The sequence below is a fragment of the Staurois parvus genome, unplaced genomic scaffold, assembly GCF_062004578.1.
Source record: "Staurois parvus isolate SC_StPar_1 unplaced genomic scaffold, SC_StPar_1.0 ptg000025l, whole genome shotgun sequence".
NCBI classification, from domain to species: Eukaryota; Metazoa; Chordata; class Amphibia; order Anura; family Ranidae; genus Staurois; species Staurois parvus.
This window is the reverse complement of record NW_028317821.1, coordinates 12,637,655-12,663,914: the sequence shown is the minus strand read 5'-3', so window position 1 is coordinate 12,663,914 and position 26,260 is coordinate 12,637,655. Positions and strand designations below refer to the sequence as shown.

At 44.2% G+C, this 26,260-nt stretch overlaps 1 protein-coding gene across 1 annotated transcript in view; it reads right to left on the bottom strand.

Annotated features, from left to right (window-relative positions):
* Window positions 1–26,260, bottom strand: part of WASHC4 (WASH complex subunit 4) — a 115,213-nt gene that overhangs the window by 8,322 nt on the left and 80,631 nt on the right. The window contains exons 20-29 of the mRNA XM_089651845.1: window positions 26,137–26,253; window positions 24,251–24,419; window positions 22,182–22,336; window positions 21,718–21,792; window positions 18,688–18,792; window positions 14,502–14,636; window positions 9,639–9,747; window positions 7,833–7,899; window positions 1,456–1,542; window positions 1,158–1,305 (exon numbers count right to left, since the gene is read on the bottom strand). Coding sequence (XP_089507971.1) covers window positions 1,158–1,305; window positions 1,456–1,542; window positions 7,833–7,899; window positions 9,639–9,747; window positions 14,502–14,636; window positions 18,688–18,792; window positions 21,718–21,792; window positions 22,182–22,336; window positions 24,251–24,419; window positions 26,137–26,253 — 1,167 coding nt within the window. The remainder of the gene's footprint in view (window positions 1–1,157; window positions 1,306–1,455; window positions 1,543–7,832; window positions 7,900–9,638; window positions 9,748–14,501; window positions 14,637–18,687; window positions 18,793–21,717; window positions 21,793–22,181; window positions 22,337–24,250; window positions 24,420–26,136; window positions 26,254–26,260) is intronic.

Sequence of the window (26,260 nt, the reverse complement as noted above, 5' to 3'; positions counted from 1 at the left end):
CCAAACGATACATATAATTTTTGGATCAGGTGAACATGCTATAAACTATCAGGTGCCAGGCTTCCAGCACTGAATACCAACCTGCACAATAAAAGAATGGAAAGTGACATACTACAGATTTTCATATTTTGACAAAGTGAACAGCACTGTGTGCTGTCCATAGCAGCCTCTCCCATCCAGGGTGCCTTGAGGTTTCTTCAGGGGTGCCTTAGCAAAATGTCTAAACTTGTGTACAAGCGAGCAGGTGGAAGAAGCCTGCCTTTTTGTTATACAAAGTCACAGGTTTTCATTGTGCACCTTTAGGACTTTCTAGCCGCCGGCGTCCTGGCAACCAATGACATCATCAATCGATGAGGATGTCGGTTGCCTGCGCAGCATCCTAGTTTGAATCTCCCCTGCACCTCGCCATCTGTGCTGGGGTCACATTGAGAACAACTGAGGGAGAAGAGAAACACTGGAATACTAGTCAGTACCTGTGTGCAAAAGTGTATTTGCTTCAGAAGAATAAATCACTTATAATGTTGGGTGTCCTACATGTGTGGATGTTGCTGTATGATATAAAACTATTAGAATCATTTTACACATTTTAGAATGGGGTGCCTCAAGATTGTCCATAATTTTAAAGGGTGCCTTGACCGAAAAAAGGTTGAGAAACACTGGTCCATAGTATCATTTGCATAGGCATTTGAGGAGCGTTAAAAACACCCCTCAAACGTGCCTGCTTTCAATGCCAGTGTGAACTAGGCCTAACAGAAAACAGCTGAGAAGCATTGATAGGTTTTGACATGACACAGCACATATTTCCTAGAACTACATATTTAGCTCAGCACTCTCCCTTTTAGCCTTTTACTGGTTGCATCAGTTAATATACCTGGGACACTGGTTGCAAGAGTACAAGCACAAAATTTGAGAACAAGGAAATCCATTGAAAAATAACAAAGGTGAAAAGTTTTTTGCTTTCTATGAGTATAATACTGAAGTTACTTTTAATAAAATAATGAAAAATTATGTACTGACCATCACTCATTGCTTAGCACATATTTTAGAGAGTTTTTTTTATAGCCTTTCAATGAACCAGCAAGCTAGAAATTGTGCTCACTCTAACACAAACATAAAATCAGCAATAAGCACAGCAATAAAACATGTTTAATACACACCAGAGGTGGAACAATGCTGTAGAAGTTTCGGAGATGAATGTTCTTTGCACTGCGAAATTCAGGAGCAAACACATCCACAAGCATTTTGAAATACTCTGTACCTTCTGCTGAATTCCGGGTGAGATCACTCAGAACAGAGTCCAGCTGTCTATAGATTTATAAAAAAAAATACAATTCAATAAGTATAGTATGACTGCATTACACTCAGATGAAACATTGACTGTCAAATGTTATTTATACATTTTCACCAATCAGTGTGCTGCTAGAACGGATCACATTCAGTAGAGATGAATCTTACCTTGCAGCCTTCTGAGTTTCCTCTGACAGACCCTCCTCTTTTACAAGCTCCTCAAAATTGACTATGTCTTCTAAGTCTGGAACGAATCTGAAAATCGAAAAGGCTGATGTGTGAGCTCTATAAAAGGTCCCAGTAACTTTTGACAGTGGCACTGATTAGAATACATTTATACAGACATACTAACTATTCAGTTATAAAAACAGCAGAAACATTACACAAAAATGGTTGTCATATGTTCCTTCTATGAGGAGCTTATGGCACTCCCTGAAAGCTATACCTTCACAGTCAGTACATTCTCACAAATGTACATTCTATTTGTACAGACCTGTCACAATGTCAAATTAGGTTTCACCAACTACCATGAAGAATACCACTAATGGCAGTGAAAACCTTATGTTATTTGCTGGAAAGTTGGAGAAGCTTTATAAATGTAGAACAGCACAATGCAATGTTACCGTAGAATTTGCCTGTCTGTTCATCAATATCTGAGAGATAAGAGGTCGGATCAGTTACGAACAAAGAGATACACTGTACTTTGCTCATATACACAGGCATGAGCTATGAAAAGCTACAAGTGTAATACACCACACGATGAAACTGCACTGGATCAATGCAACGACCAGAAATGCACATTATATAAGCTGGTGTGATGGGCCACCTTTCATATGAGCATGCATTGTGGAAATTAGAGATGAGCGAATCGAACATGACGAAGTGGAATTCGTTTCGAAGATTAGGAAATATTCGATTCGCGCCGAATCCGAAAATTAGCAAACTTCGGAAGCACGAATCGAATTTTCCCAAAAATGGCGGCGACATGTGTGGCGACGGAGCGGGGATCTCTGGGAAGGCGCGCAGACAAGGCGCGCTGACCCATAATGCATTCATTCATGACGTGATCGCATTAGCCAATCAGCAGCCAGCCAGCACTGTGTAATGGTGGAGCTATAAATCGCGGCCATCTTAGAATTCTCCATTAGCCTCCGGTCATTCAAGAGAGACAGACCTCTGTGTATTAGGGACAGAGTTAGGGCCACAGAGACTTTAGGGACACAGAATCGTTACTCAGGGACAGACACAGAATCGTTACTCAGGGACAGACACAGAATCGTTACTCAGGGACAGACACAGAATCGTTACTCAGGGACAGACACAGAATCGTTACTCAGGGACAGACACAGAATCGTTACTCAGGGACAGACACAGAATCGTTACTCAGGGACAGACACAGAATCGTTACTCAGGGACAGACACAGAATCGTTACTCAGGGACAGACACAGAATCGTTACTCAGGGACACAGAATCGTTACTCAGGGACACAGAATCGTTGAATTAAAGAGTATGTCAGACAACACGCAGAGGAGTGGCAGAGGAGGCAATGTTTCAGGAGCGAGCAGACGTGGCAGCAGAGGAAGGGGTCGAGGCAGCACTAGTCGCAGCCAGAGGCCAGTGCTCCCGGTGTCATCCAGCGGTCGTGTCTCCACCGACAACCCTGCCGTCATCGATTGGTTGGCTCGGTCGTCTTCCTCTTCCCAGGTCACCTCTGACACCTACAGCCAACGGTCGGTGGGTACGTCAGACACAACCGTTAGTTGGCATGGCCCGGGAGCAAGCCCACTGAAATCACGTGTCCTCTACCTGCCCCTGTCCTTTGGTGTTCCCTCACCAAGCGAAGTATCGCATGCTGTGGGCTCAGCCCCACTGTACAGTGAGGAAGAGCTAACAGAGGGCGGTCAGGAACGGGGGGAGACATCCGCCTCTTCAGCAGCCAGGCGAAGAAGTACTGGCGAGGAGAGTGGCTAGGTAGCCGGTCTAGAGACAGGTCTGTCTCCTGACCCACAGGCAGCCGAGGGGGCTAGTAGTGACGCGGAGACCCTAATTGATGATGAGGCTGATCGCACTTGGCAGCCTCGTCGTCATCAGGCTATTGCTTCCGCATCATCAGGAGAAGAGGGTGCCAGCTTGGCAGCGAGCAAAACAGTCGGTGGGTTGCCCAGGAGGCAGCAGGGTCGCAGCAGTGTCAGTGGAGGCAAACGGCCACGGAGTAGAGCACCAGCTCCACTGCAGCCTACCACCACGGCCAGTAGTGGCGCCGGTGTGCACGGAGGAAGTAGCAGTCAGCCAGTGAGGAGTAGCGGGGGCAAAGTTTCCTACTCGGCGGTGTGGCAATTTTTCGTCAAGCCGCCCGAGGAAGTAAACGTAGCCGTATGTCGACTATGTGGCCAGAAAGTCAAGCGTGGCCAGGGGGCTCATGTTGGGACTACAGCGTTGCGTCAGCATATGCAGCGTCGCCATTCGGTGGCCTGGGAAAACCGTGATAAAGATACAGCGGTTCTGCCTGCCCCAGCCCCCGCTCCATCACCCGCTCCGTTACTTGCTCCGTCACCCGACGTCAATCGCCCTCTATCAGCCAGTCAAGGCTCCAACACCTCTGCTGAGGGGAGTTGTCGCTCGTTGGCATCTTCCGCTCGTTCAGATGCTCCTTCTCCCGCTACTCCTCTTCACGGATTCCGTCAGCAGTCTTTCTTGGAATCCGTTTCCAAGAGACAACAGTTTGCGAGCACGCACCCGACTGTGCAGAAGCTGAACGTCCTCCTGTCCAAGTTGCTGGTGCTGCAGTCCCTCCCTTTCCAAGTGGTGGACTCAGCACCTTTCCGAGAAATGATGGCTTGTGCCGCGCCGCGGTGGAGAGTGCCAAGCCGGCATTTCTTCGCCAAAAAGGCAGTGCCAGCCCTGCATTCACATGTAGAAGAGATGGTGGGCCAGTCTTTGAGCATGTCGGTCTCTGCCACGTGCACGGCAGCGCCGACGTGTGGAGCTGTAACTACGGTCAGGGACAGTACATGTCATTTACGGCCCACTGGGTGAACGTGGTGCCGGCACAGCCGCACCAGCAACTTGGACAGGTCACGCCGCTTTTGCCTCCACGTTTGCACGTCCTTGGTCCAGCAAAGATGTCCGCCTCTACCACCTCTTCTTCCGCCGTGTCCTCAGCCGCCACCCCCGTGCCAAGTCCCATTACCCGACCGGCATATCACATGTGCAGGGCGCAACGGTGTCACGCTGTGCTGCACCTGGTATGCCTTGGCGAACGTAGTCACACAGGGGAGGAACTTCTGAGTGTAATGAACAGAGAAATCGACAGATGGCTGTCTCCGCGCAAACTGAAAATCGGAACCATGTTGACCGACAACGGAAAGAACATGGTGTCTGCTCTGCATCAAGGAAGGTTGTGCCATGCGCCATGCATGGCTCACGTGTTCAATCTGGTTGTCAAGCGGTTCCTAAAATCCACCATCCCACTGCAAGACATCCTTAAAATGTCACGTAAACTTTGCATGCATTTCAGCCATTCCTACACCGCAAAGCACACCCTCCTTGAGCTGCAGCGGCAGAACGGAATTCCACAGCATCGCCTGATCTGCGACGTTGCAACAAGGTGGAATTCAACCCTACATATGTTAGACCGCCTTTACGAACAGCGAAAGGCCATCACCGATTTCCTGATGTTACAAGCGGATAAAGGTACTCCCCTGTGTAACTTAGATGTCAGCCATTGGCAGCTCATGCGTGACACCTGCCGCTTGCTCAGGCCCTTTGAGGAGGCCACGCTATTCGTGAGTCGGCAGGACTATGGGATGAACGACGTCATTCCTCTGTTGCACGTCCTGGAACAAATGCTGTTAACAATGGCTGGTCAGGGTGCGGTAGACGTGGCGCACAGATCTCAACGCCACATGACCCCTGTGGGGGCAGGACAGGAAGAAGAGGAGGAGGTAGAGGAGGACATTGGTGCTCAGGAATTATTGAGTGAAGTGGGTGGTTTTTCCACTCAGCGGACAGGAGTGGAGGAGCAGGAGCATCTGGTAGAGGAGGAGGAGGAGACAGAGGACCCAGACGCACCGTGGCAGTATGCTGTGGAGATGGAGGCAGGGTGTCCCTCCCATTCCTTGGCACAAATGGCCCATAGCATGCTCGGTTGCTTGCGTAGCGACAGCCGAATAATAACCATCAGACAGAGGGATGACTTTTGGCTGTCCACCTTGTTGGACCCTCGCTACCGTTCAAAAATGGTGGCCTTTTTCACACCTGTTGAGAGGGAGGCCAAAATAACGTACTATAAAAACCACCTATGTAGTCAGTTGGTCTCTGCCTTTCTGCGCCAACGTCCATCCTCAGACACTGTGGGCCCTGTGCGCTCGCGTTCCGCTGCCATGGCAGCAGGGGAGGGGTGGGGTGGTAGGAGCAGTGGCAGCTCCACCAGCAGCGGCTGCCTCTGCAGTCGATGATGAGTAGCTTTCTTCACCAGCGCAGTGAGGAAACTACTAACCAGCCGCAGCAGCAGCAGCATCAGGTGGACCTAGAGCAGGACCTCAAACAACAGGCTTGGGCCTACTTGGACAGCACCCTGCCAACCGAGGTAGACAATCCCCTTGACTACTGGGCAACGAAACTTGACCTTTGGCCCCAACTAGCTGAATTTGCCCTTGAAAGGCTGTCATGCCCGGCCAGTAGCGTGGCATCGGAGTGCGTGTTGTGCGGCAGGAGGTATTGTAACTCCGCGGAGGACACGACTGTCCACCCAAAGTGTGGAGAGACTCACGTTTGTGAAAATGAATCAGGCGTGGATTAGTCTGGATTTCAAACCACCAGTTCCTGACACAACTGACTAAATCCGCCATGAATCATGCCCCAAACATGTTATTTATTATTATTTTTAACATAGGCCTCTGTATGGCCTTCAATTTAAGCTGCTTACGCTTCGCCACTCTGCCATGGGCCCCTGTACCGCCTCCTCTTGCTGCTGCCAGGTCCAGAGTGTGTCATGGGTCCCTGTACGGCCTCCCATTGCTGCTGTCTCCATCGCCACACTCTGCCATGTGCCACTTTCAGGTCTCCTCACACTGCTGGTGGGTTCCATTTTGTCATAGGGTGCTGTATGGCCTCCCATTGCTGCTGCCTCCACCGCCACACTGTGGCTCCACACTCTGGTTTTGGCCCCGTGACTGCCCAAATGAGTGAAGTGTGCGGTGATTCTAAGATCGACGGCACTCATCTGCATGTCATACTGACTGACAGTATTATTTCTCTTCCCCAGCAGACTCCAAGGGCATTTAAATTAAAGGTACAGTGTTCTGCACTAATATAAAGGCTCTCTGAAGCCTAGAAACACCCTTTTTATAAGTTAAATTCGCAGCGAATATATTCGACTCGAATCGAATTTATTCCGCGAATTCGCCGAATCGAATTTTTGAATAATTCGCTCATCTCTAGTGGAAATGCTACATTTTGGCTACTTTTTTGGTGCACTACACAGCCAATTTAAATGAATGGCCTGCCTTAAAGTGATTGTAAACCTTTTTTTTCTCTTCCTTTTTTTAAATATTAAACATGTCATACTTACCAGTTCTATGCAGTGGTTTTGCACAGAGCAGCACCCCCACCGGTGTTCCTGGCTCCACCTCTTCAGCAAGTGCTCTCATGGGCAGCACAATGGCTAAATGGTTAGCACTTCCGACTGGCAGTACTAGGGTCATTGGTTTGAATCCCAGCCACGGCACCACCTGCCTGAAGTTTACATGTTCTGCCTGTGCTTGGGTGGGTTTCCTCCAGGTACTCCAGTTTCCTCCCACACTCCAAAGACATGCTGGTAGGTTAATTGGCGCCTGTCTAAATTGGCATGTTCTTCCTGTGCGGGTTTCCTCCGGGTACTCCAGTTTCCTCCCACACTCCAAAGACATGCTGGTAGGTTAATTGGCCCCTGTCTAAATTGGCCCTAGTATGAGTATGTATGAATGCGAGTTAGGGACCTTAGATTGTATGATCCATAAGTGTGTGTGTGTGTGTGTGTGTGTGTGTGTAAATATAAGTAACTGTAATAAATAATAGGAAGCCTTTTCCTACAGAGACACTTGTGCAAGCTTGAAGCTGTGCTGCCTGCATCTATAGACAGACAGCGGGGCTCAGCCCCTCACCCTGCTCCTTCGTCACGGGATTTCATTGACAGCAGCAGGAGCCAATTGCTCACACAGCTATCAATATGCCCTGTGAGCAGGGCTAGAGAAGAAAGAGCCACTGCTCCTGGGCACAGTGCTGGATTGAGATTGGGCTCAGGCAAGACAAGGCTTGGGGAGGGGGGAGCTGAACACAGATGTGCTTTTACCTTAATGCAGAAAATGCATCAAGGTAAAATAACCATAAACGAACATCGGTCCTCATGTCAAAACTCCATTTTTTACAGAATCTGCAGATCACAAACACCGTTACACAAGGTGAATAAAACAGGGAATGTCGCTTAGTCATCAGAGCTGTATAAAGTTATACTGCTTAACGGAAGAAGCAAATAAGTCATCCCAATTAAATTCTCAATCAATACCTTATTGCATTGCTGCAGCAGTGGAGTCCACCAGACCGGATCATCCTCACATAACCCATGGCATTTCCTGCAATATCAAATACAAACACATTGTCACTTTAAAAAGCTTCACGTATGTATCAATTTACTTTTATTTGCTTAATTTTAAAAATAGAAGCAAACTAATTGGAAGGGTTGGTAAAGAACATCAAAGCAGCCACGGATGGGCCATGTCTCCAGTTTTAGTACTTCATTAAAACCTCCAAAGGAGTAATTCATACATTTCCTGTTTTCACCACTGTACACACTCCTACATTGTTGGTTTGACAGCCGAGGTCCCAGTCTGTGTATAAGAGCCACCAACAGCAGTTCTATCTTTGAAATAGCTAGAACACCTTGCTACACTGTTAACTCATAAATACAACGGAACCAATTTGTTATATATGATAAGATTCACCTCCTACATGCATGTGGCAGGCGGACCTGTAAACTGCTCTGTATTTTTAGAAGCAGAGTTGCAAAATGAACATGCTTTTTTATCCAGTTTATTGAAATTCCTTCCTACTTAATCCCTATGTAATCGTACATAGCCGTAGGTAAAGTCAATATAAAATGGGTGCACACCTCTTCTCACTGATCTGAATAAACGTGACAGACCCTTTGGCAGTGGCATTTCAAAGCACCAAAAAGTAAACCTACACTGAAGTCTTAGTTTTAAGTGTAAAAACAATCCTTAATTGGCTTTATGACAAGGGCAATACAAAGTTGAGAAACTCCAATCAATAACCACATTTCTAACTGCAAAAGGTTATTTTTCAAGTTTGCAGTGATCTGAACACTGAGTTTCCTCAAAGAAGCAGCTTGGCAAATACATCAGCTGTAGACAGAGAAACTCCATAGATGACAAGGGTCAGGTCAGGACATGCTGGAATGATGAAGGGAATTTCACCATCATACTAAAAAAAATGCTTTTGCCACCATGTGCAGCTGAGCACAACTTCCAGCCACTATGTGACCTATTTTAATTCTTTATACTTCTGACGAAGCTCTGTGTTCTGGAAGGAAACGTATAGAGTTTCTTTTTTTCTTTGGGTCTTTCTTTGGGAGCACTTTTTGAATGCACATGTTATTCAATCCTCACCCCCCTTTTTTGGAGAGGTCTGTACTGCGTTTTACAGTGCATCATTTGCATTCCTCAAGACAGTGAGGTATTTTTGGTGGATATGGTGACGTATGGGGCTTATCCATGGGAGGCTGACATTTAAGCCCGTGGATGAGTGTACCCATATTACATATCCATAGCAAGATAGATTATACTATCTAATTAGTTTTATCCATGGGGTAACTCCATTTCCTTAACAGAGATTATATATTCAAGCTGATAGGTTTATGATCAAACTACAGTGCCTCTTTGTATGCCATTACTTTATCTAAAACGGTATGGTATTTGATTTGGTTTGGTGTTATTAACCATTTGGATGTAAGGTAAATAATTGCAATGGTATCCAGTCATATTGTTGTGCGCAGTACATTCCACTCCAATAGGCATTAATAACAACTGAGCATCATTTTTATATATTTGAATAAAGGTTATATATTTTAGATTCATCAACTGGCCAGAGGGTGCGTGGAGGAAGCAGTACTGTAAATGTGCATGTGATGTGGGGGGATCAGTTACTTCACAGCAGATTTAAGGTGCATGCATCAGCTGAACTTCTGAGTGATAAAGGAGTATGTTTGGTGTGCAGCTATCTTAAATAAGTGTCATTGTTTTCTAAAATGACAAGATATCAGTTGCTAGTAGGAGTTTGTAATAAAATTACTCACCTATTTGACTAATAAGCTGTCTGAACTGATCGAGATAGCTCTGTCCTTCTGGGGTGAGCCCAAGCTTCCGAATTCCACGGTTGAATTTTTCTGCTCGCTCGAAAGGATACTATCAGAAAATGTAAAAAAAAAAGTTAGTATCACAAAATCAGATCTGCCAGTGTTACTTTTTCCAGCTATGTAAACAACACAGCCCATAATAATACATGTAAAAAGTAGATAAAGAAAACTGTAGGGTACAGATCACATTCACAGATCACAAGCGTTTTATATTATTCATTCAGGAAATACGGCTCTTGGTTTGATCTGATGGAGTTAAAAGTAGGGCATTCTGGGTGACTATGAATCAACAATTCCTCATAGCAGGCTATGTTTAGATACTCTCATTGGATAGCCAAGGGTGAGGGTAAATTGGATTGTGAAAGCTATGTTAAAATTAATTCATTAAAATAAAAAATAAATAAACCTTGCATCTTTTCAGAGGCTGTGCAACAAATAACTACTACAAATGTCTATAATCACCAAGGATTTTCAAAATTAAAGCAGAACTATAGGTATTTTTTTTCATTTTGGATAGAGTAAGGGAAGATTATAACCCCTATCACGTTATTTTTTTCGCCATCTGTGTCCAATTGCGGAGATACCCTGTCCCATAGCTAAAAAGGAAGCGAGAAGTAATTCTTGCAAATTAAGGGAATTCCTTGGGGACCCCCAGGTCACCAGAACTTTTATTTTCACTTTCAATGATAAATGCTTACATGAAGTGCTTTTCCTTTCTATAAATTTTTTTAGACTCTCAACTTGCTTTTTAAATGGATAGAAACATTGACTAGTTAATTCCCTAGCACAGCCTTCTTCTTTGCACATCATGACCTTCTCCCTTCTGGAAGTCTCCAACTACCCCCTGTGCTGGAACAGCCCCCCTGGTAACTTTTTATGTATCTAATGGGTAAGGAGCAAAAGAGGAATGCTACAAATACTGCAGTGTCATCTGAGTGACAGGTCTGAGGATGCTGGACCCACTGACATCACATCCAAGATGGCAGTGCTCAGCAGCAGTGTCAGGGCTTTAGGATGTCTACACAGAGGAGGGTTTTACAGGTAAATAACATGCATAAAATATGTTAAGTCCACATGCTCTTATAGGAAGGTTTTTGTTGAAATGATGATCTGGTGACAGTTATCTCATTAAGGCTTACGCACTTTACACAGCTAGTGCTTCAAAAGTGTACAGTGATAACGAATAGATCTATTGTTGATGATTTTACTAACTGTATTAAGAGTCTGGAAGAATTCCCAAAATTACCTTTACAGTCAACAAAAATGATCATGTTTCTAATTTTGCTTCTCAAAGAAAACATACCGTATTTTCCGGCGTATAAGACGACATTTTAACCCCTGAAATCGTCTACAAAGTCGGGGGTCGTCTTATACGCCGGGTGCTGTGCTGAAACCTTACCGTACTTCCGGGTTGACGCTACTGCGCATGTCTTCGGCAGCAGTAGACGATCGCGGATCACCATAGCTCGCAGAACTGCATGAGACGTCGGATGCAGCAGTGCTCGATTGAGCTTGACTGAAACTGATATGCAGAGAAGGGATACACAGTGATTCTGCGCATGTCACAGTTTCAGTCACGATCAATCGAGCACTGAACGGCTGCATCCGACGTCTCATGCAGTTCTGCGAGGAATGGTGATCAGTGATCGTCTACTGCTGCCGAAGACATGTGCAGAAGCGTCAGCTCGGAAGTACCGGTATGGTACTGCTGCATCCGACCTTGTCCCCTTAACTTCTATGAGATACGGTAATTATTAATATTATAATGTCTGTGGCAGTTCTGTGCAATTTATGGTATCTTGGAGACAGGCAGGGCTGGGCAGGCAGGGAGAGCTGACCCACCCAATCCAAGCAGGCTTTGTATGCAGTGTGCACAGTGTGCACAGAAAATACTGTACATCGCTTGCCGTGATTGGTTGGTTGTTGTATAGGCTATTCTGAGGGAAGGCAGGGGGAAGCAGGAGCATCTGCACTTCAGCCAATTCTAATGTTGGCCATCTCTAATGAAGTTTGGTGTGCATCTTATCTGTGGTGAAAAAACAGAGTCTATCTGGTGAGCAGATACATGTGGTGGTGAATACAGTACAGCACCAGTATCTTTACCAGTTCATACAATACAGCACCAGTATCTACCGGTTCATACAGTACAGCACCAGTATCTGTACCGGTTCATACAGTACAGCACCAGTATCTGTACCGGTTCATACAGTACAGCACCAGTATCTGTACCGGTTCATACAGTACAGCACCAGTATCTGTACCGGTTCATACAGTACAGCACCAGTATCTGTACCGGTTCATACAGTACAGCACCAGTATCTGTACCGGTTCTTACAGTACAGCACCAGTATTTGTACCGGTTCTTACAGTACAGCACCAGTATCTTTACCGGTTCGTACAGTACAGCACCAGTATCTTTACCGGTTCGTACAGTACAGCACCAGTATCTTTACCGGTTCGTACAGTACAGCACCAGTATCTTTACCGGTTCGTACAGTACAGCACCAGTATCTGTACCAGTTCGTACAGTACAGCTCCAGTATCTTTACCGGTTCATACAGTACAGCTCCAGTATCTGTACCGGTTCATACAGTACAGTATACAAATGGATAACAGTCAAGACCCCATCATGGCTCCCCCAGCAAGAAGAAAGAAATATGAAGCCAGTTTCAAACTTAAAGTTGTAAACTTTGCCATGGAACATAATAACTGTGCTGCTGCAAGAAAATATGGAGTAACAGAAAAGATGGTTCGGGACTGGAAAGCAAATGAAAAAGCATTAAAGAGTATGCCAAGGGGTAAGTGTGCATTAAGAAGAGGCACCCCACATTGGCCAGAACTCGAAAAACATGTAGCAGACATGGTGAATGAGCATCGCCAAAACGGTTATATAGTGACACGAAATAAAATACGTTTGTTTGCACTTCAGTGGGCCAAATCTAACCCAGATCACAGCAACAGATTTAAGGCCACTGTATCCTGGTGTACTAGATTCTTGGAAAGGCATAATAATGACACTGAGGCAAAAGACGAAAATTGCACAAAAATTACCTGCAGATCTTGATGCCAAAGTAAATAGTTTCCATCGATACGTAATACAACAGCGCAATAAACATGGCTATGCGTTAAGTAGTATCGGAAATATGGATGAAACTCCAATGAATTTTGATATGGTTGGAAATAAAACTGTCCATCCAAAAGGTGAAAAAACAATTTTAATTAAAACAACAGGACATGAGAAGTCCAGTTTTACAGTGGTACTAGCATGCACAGCTGATGGCGCCAAACTGAGACCAATGATTATTTTTAAAAGAAAAACAATGCCGAAACTCAAGTTCCCTGTTGGTTGTTTTGCACATGTGAATGAAAAAGGCTGGATGGATGAAGAAGGGGTAAAGCTATGGCTTGATAATGTATGGAGCAGGCGACCAGGTGGACTTCGTCAAAAACGTAGTCTACTGGTGTGGGATATGTTCAGGGCTCATTTAACTCCCAGCACCAAGCAAAGGCTTGCAAGAATAAACACAGATGTGGCAGTTATTCCTGCAGGATTGACATCGTTGGTACAGCCACTGGATGTGTGCCTAAACAAGCCATTTAAAGATCGCATTCGAGAACAGTGGAATGAGTGGATGGTTAGCGGCGAAAAGTCATTCACAAAAGGAGGAAACATGCGTTCTCCACAGTTGGATGTTTTGTGCAAGTTTGTCATAAAAGCCTGGAATGATATTGATGCAGAAACAGTAGTCAAGTCTTTCAAGAAGTGTGGCATATCAAATTCATTAGATGGTATGGAGGATGACTACTTGTGGCAAGATGAAGAGGAAGCTGAGAGCACACCATCTGATACGGAATTAGATCCATACGATGACTGCCTTACAAATGTATCACAAGATGTCATTGATGAACTTATGATATCAGATGACGAACAGGAGGATTTTGAAGGCTTTTAAAGGGAAACTGTCACACCAGCAAAATCTTGCAGTTATGATGGGTGTTGCTGACTCGCCAGGAACTTGATCTCTTTCTATTGTTTATCTTCCGCCTATCATCATCAGTTCCAGTTTGGTTGACTGCTTAGAAAACAAACAGCATGGCAGCTGCCATGGGTTTATTGTCTTATCCTTCCTTTCAGCTTTAGAGTGAATTAGGAAAAGTTTAATCCACTTGCACTGTTTTATGTTTACATGTTTGATGACAAACAGCCTTATGTTTATAAGTGACAGTTTTCCTGCTAGGTATTTGCATGTCATAAGCATTTGAATTAAAATTACCATATTGAAATCAAATCTGATGTTTTTTCATTTTTATTTGGTGTGCGTTGGAAGAGGGGTAGTCTTATACGGCGAGTATAGCTCAAACCCTATATTTTAACAGGAAAAGTAGGGGGGTCGTCTTATACGCCCAGTCGTCTTATACGCCGGAAAATACGGTATTTTGAATTTAATAAAGTCCTCAGAGAGAGTCAGTGACCCTGTTCAAGGCTTACCACAATACTGCTTTAGATCACTAATCTAATGTATCAATAGACCATGAGCACAAGAAATCTTACTTAAGAACAGTTCAACTTCTACCAACATCTCAGCTTTTATCATTCAGAATCACATTTGTGAAACATTTTAACAACATTAGCTAAAACAGTCCATCTATGACTGACTTCAAGCTTATGAGAAATGTACAGGGCATCTAGGAAAAGGCTGCCTTGTGCAACATCCAACACAGCCAACAGTCACGGTTCAGGAACTTCTGCAATAACATGCCACAAGTAGCAGCAGCTTCCTTACTTATGAATGTAACAAGTACCTTTTGATCATTTTGGTCCTTCACTTCTCTGAAATATCGAATGTCCTTGATCAGCCTGGATTTGATATGTTCATCATACATGAACTGGCTAAATATATAAAACTTCTTCCTCAGAAACTGGTATGTAAAATTTACCTAAAAGGATAATATGTCAGTTAAAGGATTAGTAAGCCTACATACAAACCAAGGTATTTAATAGAAACAAGAGAACATACTACTAAGTTAACTACCAAGTTTGCAACAGTTTACTAGAATGCTGTGGAAGAGGTTTCTAGAAATAAGGCTTAGGCACAGCAGACAAATCAAAAGTTCTGCCTCATTGCTGATTCTCCCGTCAGCAAAGACTAGGTGACAAATATCTAGCCATGTGAAAAGCTGCCAGCAGAACACTGTAAATCTATTTCTTATAGAGGATTAACAATTTCATGATCTGTTTTCCGTTTAGTAAATTTTAGTTGAGCACTGGAGAGTGGTTCATTGAGTACAGATCTAAGAATCATCCTCATTTAGTCTTTGTTATAAGTCACATTTACTGTTGAATCCATAAATGCTTTTGTAAGTTCTCTACAGTAAGGTTTATTGAAGGTAAAAGCACAAATTACAACATATCAGCCTTGACGTTTTTGACACTCAAAATGTTTTTTATCATATGCCTTATAATTAAAGCATGTTTGAGTACGAAACACGTCAATGCATCAGCTAATACTTGTTATAAATGTTATGCCTGTACCCTCAATACTCCTATAATGCCCTCTCTTGTTTACCCCTCCGCCCCACCCCACAGCCTGTACATAGCACCCTCACTTCTACCCTCTTATTATCATTGCACTTATCTCCTGTTCTCTCTTGGTCCACTAATGTCACCACTACAAAAGCACTGCAGCATTTTCCCTCATATAAATCTCACTTCCACCTCATCTCCCTCACCCTCCTATTACTACTAACTTCTGGAGACATCGCTCCAAACCCTGGCCCTCCACCATCAAACTCCAACCACAGCAGCCTCGCCTCTCTGGCCGCAACCCTCACTCTCTTATCTCAATTCCCCTTCCTCTTATGTGCCCTCTGGAATGCCCGCTCAGCCTCTCATAAACTTTCTACTATCAATGACCTCTTCCTCTCCCACTCCCTCAACCTACTTGCTATTACTGAAACCTGGCTCCAGGATTCCGACTGTCTCCTCAGCTGCACTCTCTCATGGTGGCCACCTCTGGACTCACTCGCCCAGACCCAGTGGACGAAAAGGGGGTGGAGTCTGACTTCTTCTTTCCCCACAAAGCAGGTTCCAGGTTCTTCCTGCCCCTCCGTCTCTGTCCCTCCGCTCTTTTGAAGTGCACTGTATTCGTCTCTTTTCTCCTGTTTGTCTGATCGCAATCATCTACCAGCCTCTAAGCTCAGTTTCACGCTTTCTTGATGACTTTTCAGCATTGCTACCGTACTCTCTCTCCTGAGGTGCCTGCCATCATCCTCGGTGACTTTAACATCTCAGTCAATGTTCACACTTCTGCCACCTCTCAACTACTCAACCTAACCTCTTTTAACCTAACACAATCCACCCAATGGCAACACCCTCAACATCGACCTTGTATTCACCCACCTATGCACTCCCTGTAACCTCTCTAACACCCCTTTTCCTCTCTCTGATCACAAATTTATCAGCTTCACACTCTCCCTGCCTCCTACCTCCCATGCCTGCAACCAGCAAACCGTTACCTGTAGAAACCTCCACCACCACACTCTCTACACGCAGAACTAGGCCTCGCCTGTCACAACCCTGGCAAACAGATGACACCAGAAATCTCAAGAGACACAGCCGCACTCTTAAGTGAGCATGGCGTAAAACTAAATCCCTGAAAGACTTTACCCTTTGCAAATTTGCTCTTCTCAAATTCAACTCCAGCCTCCACACTGTTAAGCAAACCTACTACAACACTCTCATCAAGACCCTCTCATCCAATCCTTGTCAAATCTTTTCTACCCTTAATTCCTTACTCCACCCCCCACCCACCAACTTACTTACTGCACAGGAGATTGCCAGTCACTTCGAGATGATCAACACAATTCGTGATGAGATCTCCAGTGTCAAGCTTCCTCCTCCAACCAACATACCAGTCCCAACACACTCAACACTCTCCTCCTTCAACCCGGTTACCATTGAGGAAGTTACCGAACTCCTTTCCAAGGCCCACTTCTCCACCTGTGCCCTGGATCCTGTCTCCTCACGACTGTTGCAGCCTCCTTCCTGCTCTATCCTAAACTCTCTAACCCACATCTTCAACCTCTCACTCTCCATGGGCACCTTTCCCTCCCCGCACAAACATGCACTGGTTACCCCCATACTCTAAAAACCCTAGCTGGACCCCACCTGTTTGAATAGCTTAAGACCCATCTCCCTGCTCCCGTTTGCCTCCAAGCTTCTCGAGTGCCTTGTTCACAGCCGTATGAACTGCTACCTCACCGACAACAACCTTCCTGATACCCTACAGTCTGGCTTCTGCCCACAACATTCCACTGAAACTGCCCTACTAAAAGTCACCAACAACCTACTAACTGCTAAAACCAATGGCCATTACTCCATACTCCTACTCCTTGACCTTTCCGCTGCCTTTGACACAGTCAACCATTCCTCAGTAAACTGCACTCCATCGGTCTCCTTGACTTTGCTCTCTTCTGGTTCTCCTCTTACCTTTCTCAGCGCACTTTCAGTGCCACATACAACTCCTCCTCCTCCGCTCCTCTCCCTCTTTCTGTTATGGTACCCCAAGGTTCTGTCCTTAGGCCTCTCCTTTTCTCTCTCTACACCTCCTCCCTGGGCCAACTCCTAACCTCCCATGGCTTCCAATACCACCTCAATGCTGATGACACCCAGATCTATCTCTCCACTTCCCAGCTCAATCTCCTCAGGTATCACAAATCTACTAAGTGACATATCAGCATGGATGTCACACCACTACCTTAAACTCAATCTTTCCAAAACCAAGCTTGTAATATTTCCTCCCCGCCGATCCTCCACTCACGACTTTACCATTAAGATCAACAGCACAACCACTGGTCCTTCCCCTCATGCCAAGGTGCTAGGCGTAATCCTAGACTCTGACATCTCCTTTGGGCCCCACATTCAATCACTGGCTAAATCCTGCCACCTCAACCACCAGAACATTTCCAAAATCCGCCCCTTTCTGACCAATGACACCACAAAACAACTTATCCAGGCCTTGGTTTTATCCCGCCTTAATTACTGCAAGTCCCTCCTCACTGGTCTACCGTTACACAGGCTATTTTGAATGCTGCTGCTAGACTCATACACCTTCCCAACCGATCAGCGACTGCTGCCCCTCTCTGCCAATCCCTTCACTGGCTTCCACTAACCCAATGTATAAAATTAAAAATACTAACCACAGCTTTACAAAGCCATCCACAACACTGCCCCTAGCTACATCGCCAACCTCATCCGCAGACATCGCCGATATCGCCCACTCCGCTCCTCCCAAGATATGTTCCTCTCTAACTCCCTCATAACCTCCTCCCATGCTCCCCTCCAGGACTTCACCACAGCTTCTCCCATTCTCTGGAACTCCCTACCACAGTATGTCTGGTCAGCCCCCACCCTGTCTGCCTTTAGGAAATCTTTGAAAACTAATTTCTTCAAGGAAGCCTACCCCACCTCCACCTAAGAACTGTACTTGAATCAAAGTTTGATAGCACTGAAAGCTGAAAATTGGCCTGGACTGGAAGGGGGTGAAAGTGTCCAGACCTGCAGTGGTTAAGCTTTGACAATAAAACCTGGAAGCTGATTGGTTTCTATGTAGAGCTGCACCAGAGTTTGCACTCTCCAGTTTCAATAAATCAACCCCACAGTGTTTACATACAGTATGCTGTAATGTTTATTCCACTACTTTGTTCTAAAATAATGCAAGCATATCCTGGGCAATACACTGTACACCAGACAGCCTAATTAATAAAATGCAGTATAATAAGGTAGAAAGCTAGCAAGGTTGAATGTAAAACAGAGCACAAAGGACATCAGTCAAGTAATAGTACTTATAGAAGGGTCATGTCTGCTTAGGAATAGAGTATGTAAATGACTAATACACCTTAACATTCACTAGATAGCTAAAGGGCAAGTGAAAATGACTACATGAATAAGCTCAGCAATGTCTGTTACTACCAAAAGGCTAACACCTACCGTTGTACTCATGATTCCTGTGCCATGTGTTCGAATTGAGTTAGCAATGTGCCGAATATTGATGGTGTTCAGGTGTTTGTTGTTGCTGGTTCTCTCTACAAATATCTGCAAAGGGAGGGGGGAACATTACATTATAATATTTACAGGATTTGACAATTTAATGGGAAAAAGCATCACTGTAGCACCTTGTAGCAGGACTACCTCCATATCCCTCCTTTTTGGTGATTGAGGATACAATACTAGACGAAGTACAAGTCCAAAACAAAATGTAATATATTACAGCTCATCAGTCACTAGACGTACTGACTGCATTTTTAGAAAGTACAAATAAACCCTCAACATTTTTTTATGAATAAGCACTGAAATTGTGTGAAACCTGTCAACCATTTCCCTGTATCCGGTCATCTGGAATGAAGACATTTTATCTTCAGCATCCCTTTGTGGAGCGCAGCCATCCTTCCTTTTCTTTACAACTCATCATGGTGGCGTGCCAGGCTGGCACCTGTCAGTGGGAAAGGCTTTGGGACTGGCTACTCCACTCACCTGAGCGGTGTTTCTTCACGTTTGTGTCCAAACCCTCAGCATTTTATTCACTTTCAGCAACTGGTTTAATAATTTACTTAGTATGCAGCTTTATTACCTTTCACTCCTTGCCTATTTTCCAGATTAAGCTGGTACCATAACCACTGTCCCAGGTTTCCTGTTTTAGGGTGGCTCTTTCATCTTGCATGCAGGGACTACAGCTGTGTCTCCCTACACTGTGTGCATCAATTGAAATACAAAGCCCTGTAGCCTCGGAAGGGCAAGGCACTGCCCTGTTCCTCCTCCTTCCTCACTATCCTTTCTCTCCAACTGAAAGGACTGGCCCCAGTCTATACTGTCCATTGTTAACCCTTTTCTTTGAAGATCAGAAGTTCAGGGAAGCAGCACAACAAGAGCAGGAGCCAGAAACACTGAATGTTGTAGACTGCAAGTTGCATGAATTTGGCTCAGGAATTTTGGTCAAAATGCTATAATAGTGTCACAAATGTTTCACTAAATTGTCCCCACTGACTGTTGATGAGTAGTTCTCCTCTTAAAGCCGTTTTCACCAAATCAACGGACATCTATAGAAATTGGAGTCTCCACCTTAAACTGATATAATAGTGCAGCTTCACATGTCCTAGTTTCCAGCCTGAACTTAGTGCTGATAGCAGACACACAAAAACTTCCATACAGCTAATCTCCTGTCCCGATAACACAAAAGAACGTGCTTTGCCATTAGTCACACATACTGTATGCTCAAGGTAGAGACAGTCTAGCGTCAGATAGCTGAACACTGATATTCTCCGACAGAGGAAAAAAATCAATTCATAGCCACATTCTCTGGGTGAGGATTAAAGGGACACTAAAAAGAACATCGTTATTCTCCAAACATAATCCATACAAATCCTCTGCTTAATGGCCATGTAATCTTTTTTTCATGAAATTCTTTCCTACTGTGTTTTTCTGCCTTCTTGTAATGTCATCAGTGAGCTCCTAAACAAAGTGTGGTTATGTTCCTACATCCGATGGGATCATGGAGAACAAACATAGCCACCCTCCAACAGGCAGAGTTTTGTGTCCTTTTAACTGCTTCTCCACTGGCCTATAGCAGAACTACTGCTACAGGATGGAAGGGCTGTGCTAAATCACGTATATATACATGAGATTCTGCATTTCCAGGTGGGGGGCATGCGTCCTGCCCTACCCGTGCCGCCATTGGCGGCTACAGATGTTGATCACCGGGTCCCGGCCAAAGATTCCCCGCCGGCACCCGCCGAGGAACACTGACAGGGGAGAGGCCTGTGTGTAAACAAAGGTCTCTCTCCTGCCAGCAGTAACATGCTGCTGTGTACTTCTCTGCACAGCAGATAAATACATAGCAGCACGTTTACATAGTAAAACACACACAGCACATACAGTAAAACACAGCACAGCGCACAGTGAACACTTTGATCACCCCAGATGTTAACCCCTTCCTGCCCAGTGTCACTGTATTAGTGTCATTGGGATGTCAATGGCATTTACTCAGTTCCCTCCCAGTGTCAGAATGCCTGCCGCAATCTTGCAGTCCCGCTATAAGTCACTGATAGCCGCCGTTACTAGTATAAAATATATTTATTTTTTTAAAATTCCAGTATATATACTGACATTTGTAGATGCTATAACTTTCATATAAACCAATTAATTTAGACGTATTGAGATTTTTTTTTTTTAGCAAAGACATGTAGCAGAATACATTTTGGCCTAAATTTATGACGAAATTTTATTATTTTTTTTTTTTTTTTTTACTGGACATGTTTTATAGCAAAAAGTTAAAAATACTGTTATTTTTTTTTTTCAAAAATTGTCGTTTTTTCTTTATAGCGCAAAATAAAAAAAAAATAAAAAAAAACAAAAAAAAAAAAACGCACAGTTGATCAAATACCTCCGAAAGAAAGCTCTATTTGTGGGGGGAAAAAAAAAAAAGGACATAAATTTCAATTTGGGTGCAGCATTGCATAACTGCGCAATTGTCAATTGTAGTAACGCAGCGCCATTTCGCAAAAAATGGCCTGGCCAGGAAGGGGGGTAAATCCTCTGGAGAGCAAGTGGTTAACCTCTTCTGCCAACCACATGTGTATGTGCATCTATATATAAACAGTTTACTGTGCTGACTGTGCAATCCCAGCACAGTAACAAAGTTTTCACAGAAAGCCCCTGATACATATTTGCAATCGGGAGCTTTCGCTCAGTCGACCAGTGTGACAACCAACCACAGCGATAACATGATCTGAATACCCGCCTCCCAGTATTTTAATTCGCTTAAAAGGCAGTGGCGGAAAGGAGTTAGGATTGCAAAATGTTCATTCCTGGCTGGTTCATTTTAAGGCATTCGCAAGAAAACATCAATAATTGGAGAGTAGTGAAAACTACTAAACATTTTGAATGTTCCCAGTAGATTAATTACATCCATGTAAATTTTACCGGAAAGTTCGAATGATAAAGCATATAATAATCAAAACACACCTGGTTATTGAGGTTGTACAAATAGCGAGACACAAAGACATGAATGTTCCTCATGATTTCCAGAACATCTAGGCCCTGAAATGAAAGGCAGAACAAGTCAGTAACAGTACCAGCTGCTGTAACTAGATAGATTCAGATTTTGAGAAGACTGACAGCCAGGGAACCTGCTATGAATAAAACATATTATTATTATACAGGATTTATATAGGGCCAACAATTTGCTCTGCACTTTACTGTAAGGAAAACAGTTCAGTTACAATACAATTCAATGTAAGAGGTTTAGGAGGGTCTTGCTCATTCTAGCTATTACAGAACAGTTGTACCATGCACTTTCTCTTATACAACTGATAATGCAATCCATAAGTGATCAAACAACTAAAACACTGTAGCAGAATACTACTAAATACTTATACTAAATGAATACTAACACGACAACATATAACCATGGATTCAACAAAGAATACCTGCTCTAATGTCTGGCTTGGCAAATGAGGCTCAGTCATCGTTAAACCATAGCGTTGGGTCGCCAAGTTTCTCATCTCGCTATAAGTGGCCCAATCATGGAGTGCTACAGTTGTCAGGTTATAGAAAGTTTTATCCAAATAATGTGTAACGTAAGCTAGAAAAAAAAAAACAAAAAACACAACAATATATTTGTAAACGTACTGTAACTGTTATAAACACTTTATGGAGATCTGACCTATAGAAAATAGGTCACATTTGCAGTGTCCAGAAGAGAAGCCTATAAAACATATTACTTACATGTGATTATGTTAGTACAGGGGTGTGGAAATTTTTTAAAAAACTACTTGTCCAGGGACTAAATCGGTGCCCCAATCAACTTGTCCCTCATGACAATCTACTTGTCCTGATCAAAATAAATACAATTTAACTAAAACCGTATTTAAATCGGAGGTGCTTTATGGAATGTCTGAGGCTTTTAAAAACAAAAAGGGCTTTATGACGAATTATCCAGCGCAATGTTAAAAATATTAAACCTTTATCTCCACCCCTGCCTGCCTGTCTCCAGCACTGCACCCGGGGACTAGCAGGGCGGGGAGACCTTGCAGTCTAACGAGCACTGATTGGCTGCTAGTTAGGAGAGAGGCGTGTTGGACTTATATTATATCCCTTTTGTTGCTAGAGCCATTTTTGTGGTTTTTGCAAGTTTAAAAAATAATTTAATAACTGAAGATTACACAAAACTCCCAAACATTATATATTTTCCAAAAGCAGAGACCCTAGAGAATAAAATAGCGAATGTTCCAAATTTTTATGTCACATGATATTATCATAAAGGTCTAGGAAACGCAAAATTTCAGTAAAAAATACACTTAAGTTTATTTTAGGGCACAAAAAGTAATAAATTATCCAATTTGTTTGTAAAATATAAAAGACGAGGTTGCATCGAGTAAATAGATATCCAACATGTGAGACCTTACATTTGTGTGTGCTTGTGAAACGGCAACAAACTTTACAACCCTATATTTTCTATAGGTGACGCTTTTAAAGATCCTTATAAGTCATCAGTTTAGCGTTAGGTAGGAGGTCTGGTGCTAGAATTATTGCTCTCGCTCTGGCATGCGTGGTGATATGTCACGTGTATTGCAATCGTCGTTTTTATGTGTAGGCGCCCCCAGTGCGTGCTTTTACGTTTGTTCGTGCGTACATATGTGAGGGTGGGGGGCGGTTATATGCTATGGTGCAACTTCCATTTTTTAAAAATTAAATTTTTTTTTTTTTTTTTTAATCACATAGCGGACAAAAAGTCCCCTATGTGATGATTTTTGGTGACAAGTTCTCTTTTGTTAGACATTTAGGGTCTAAAAGACCCCAATGTCTCCCCTGTACGTCTCCCAGGCTGGGGAAAGATTCAAACCGGGATCCACCCAGAAGTCTGGACCAGCACCTGGCTCAGCCTCTCAGCAAATCGCTGAGAGCATGATCCCCCTCCACAGCCCAGCACTCCAGCATGGGGGGGGGGTTGAGCAGACAGGGAGCTGCAAGGAGAACTAAGTGATCAGCAGTGTTTGATTGCTCAGTTCTAACCCTTCGAGCCAGAAGTGGACAGATGCAGCATTAGATTGATGCTACATCCACCTAGGTAAGTATGCTTAAAAAAACCCCAAAAACTTCTCTTTTAAGTGTTAACTGCTCTCTTTAGGGATCAGGTGTCTTAGTGGTAGAGACATTTATGTGAACTGCAGGATTTACGTATATTCTTGATTCTGATAGCCTTGCCAAACAACTAGCACTGACAAAATGTCAGCACGCAGCATATGGTGAATCTTTAAACTCTTTTAAGCTTTTAAAGTTCCAGGAACGCTTGTTCTGCATATAACAAAATCAAGCTGTCTTCTACTGGACTTTTATATTAGTAGTGTTGTGTCCCTAATGAGAATACTACATTCTGACAAGAATTTTGTTAATAACTCTAGCTATGGCTACAAGTGGATAAAAATGACAAGATCAGGCAGCTGCTTAGGGTACTTGATGCCTACGTGTTCCTAAAAGAAGGATAAATTGGCTTTACCTTTAATGTCAATGAACCTGTCGAAGAAACGAAGTGGAGTCAGGGAGAAGAAATGGGCCAAATCCTTCATCCCAGTTTTAAAAGGATTTCTTTCATCTAGCTGCAGGTGTGTGTGGACTGACAAGCGGAGATCCTTCTCTATTTCTTTACACAGTTTGTCTAATAAATGCTAAAAGTGAGAAAAAGGTGAAATTGAGGTGTTGGTGTTAACTCTACGATTACAACATAAAAATTTTAAAATGATTCATTCCCAAGTGATGATGAATCATAGATTTTATATATTACAAGTGATGCAAACAAAAGAAATTGAGTCATGGTACAAGTTTTATGACTACAAGTTAAACAGATTTAGTGACCATCAAAATTGCTCCTTTGATTGTGTCAAAAAATACAATAAACCCCAAGAAACAGATAAAAATGATAGACAGGAAGCAGCAATGAAGGGGGGACAGCAGTCCAACAGTAAATTACTGACATTAAAACAGATCTTCACCCCTTCCAAAGATATGGCTCCTTTGCATCCCGTCCACTCTCAGTTTCAAATTTATTGTATTTTGTTTTTTGTTTACTCTTTTTCAATTTAGTTTCAGCCTGCCATCATTCGCCTAGGCCAGGGGTCCTCAAACTTTTTAAACAGGGGGCCAGTTCACTGCCCGCAGACAGTTGGAGGGCCGGACTATAGTTTAAAAAAAAAAGTTAATGACACCCGCAGTTTTGTTCACGTTATGGCACCCCCATGTCACTGAACCTCCCCCACATGTCAGTGTCTTCCCCATGTCACTGACCCCCACACGTCACTGGCCCCCCACGTCATTGTCCTCCGCATGTCACAGCCCCCCCATGTCACTGACCCCCACACGTCACTGTCCTCAGCACATGTCACTAGCCCCCCACATGCCAGTGTCTTCCCCATGTCACGGCCCTCCCCCATGTAACTGTCCTCTCTCCGATCCATGATGCTCCCCAACATGCATCTTTGATCCATCTTGCTGGAGCATCGGCGACTAGTGATCCGCGGGATGAGCGGCGTGTGTAAGTGTAATCAGCAGTGCAGCAGAAAAGGGTTAACTGTGACAGCTCTGTGCTATGGTTGTTGATCGGCGATCCGAAAACCGTGACATGCACAGATGCGTCAGGGACATACATCTTCATAGGGGAACTCAACTTGCCGCTGCGGCATGCTGGGAACTGTGCGAGTCCGGCTCATCGTGTCATCTCCATAATGACAGCTTGGTTGGAGGGTGAGGAGTGGGGCCGGTGAGGCAGTGAATTTTGTATCTCCTGTGTGTGCCGGATATTACAAAACACGCGGTGGGCCGGATAAATGTCCTCGGCGGGCCGCATATGGCGGGGCGTAGTTTAAGGACCCCTGTCATAGGGGAACTCATGTTTCCGCTGCGGCATGCTGGGAACTGTGCGAGCCCCGCCCATCGTGTCATCTCCATAACGATGGCTTGGTTGGAGGGTGAGGGGTGGGGCCGGTGAGGCAGTGAATTTTGTATCTCCTGTGTGTGCCGGATGTTACAAAACACCCAGCGGACCAGATAAATGTCCTCGGTGGGCCACAGTTTGAGGACCCCTGGCCTAGGCCAATGATGTCTGTGCCCCCAGCACCTCCTGGGATATCTGACATGCATATCTCAGGAGGCACCAAGAGCCCCACACGTCATTCCATTCACCAATGGAGAAGGGGGGGCAGGCCTAGTGGCACGTTAATGGTAGGCTGTATAAGAACCTGGAATAGCCGGACGATGTAACAGATGAACATGATGCGGGACCCAGCAGCAGCTGTACAGAAGAGAATCTCAGCAGAATAACCTCTTTAAAAATAAAAAGTGTATTCAAAGCCAACACAGAACAACTGTTTTGAGACAAGTTGCTCTTACCTCATTTAAAACATCCATTATTTCCTTTTCATAACTGTTTAGCAACACTTCATGGGACTCCAAGTGTCTGGCATGCATCATTGCAGGGACACAGCTCCACAATGCACTGAACATATACTATATG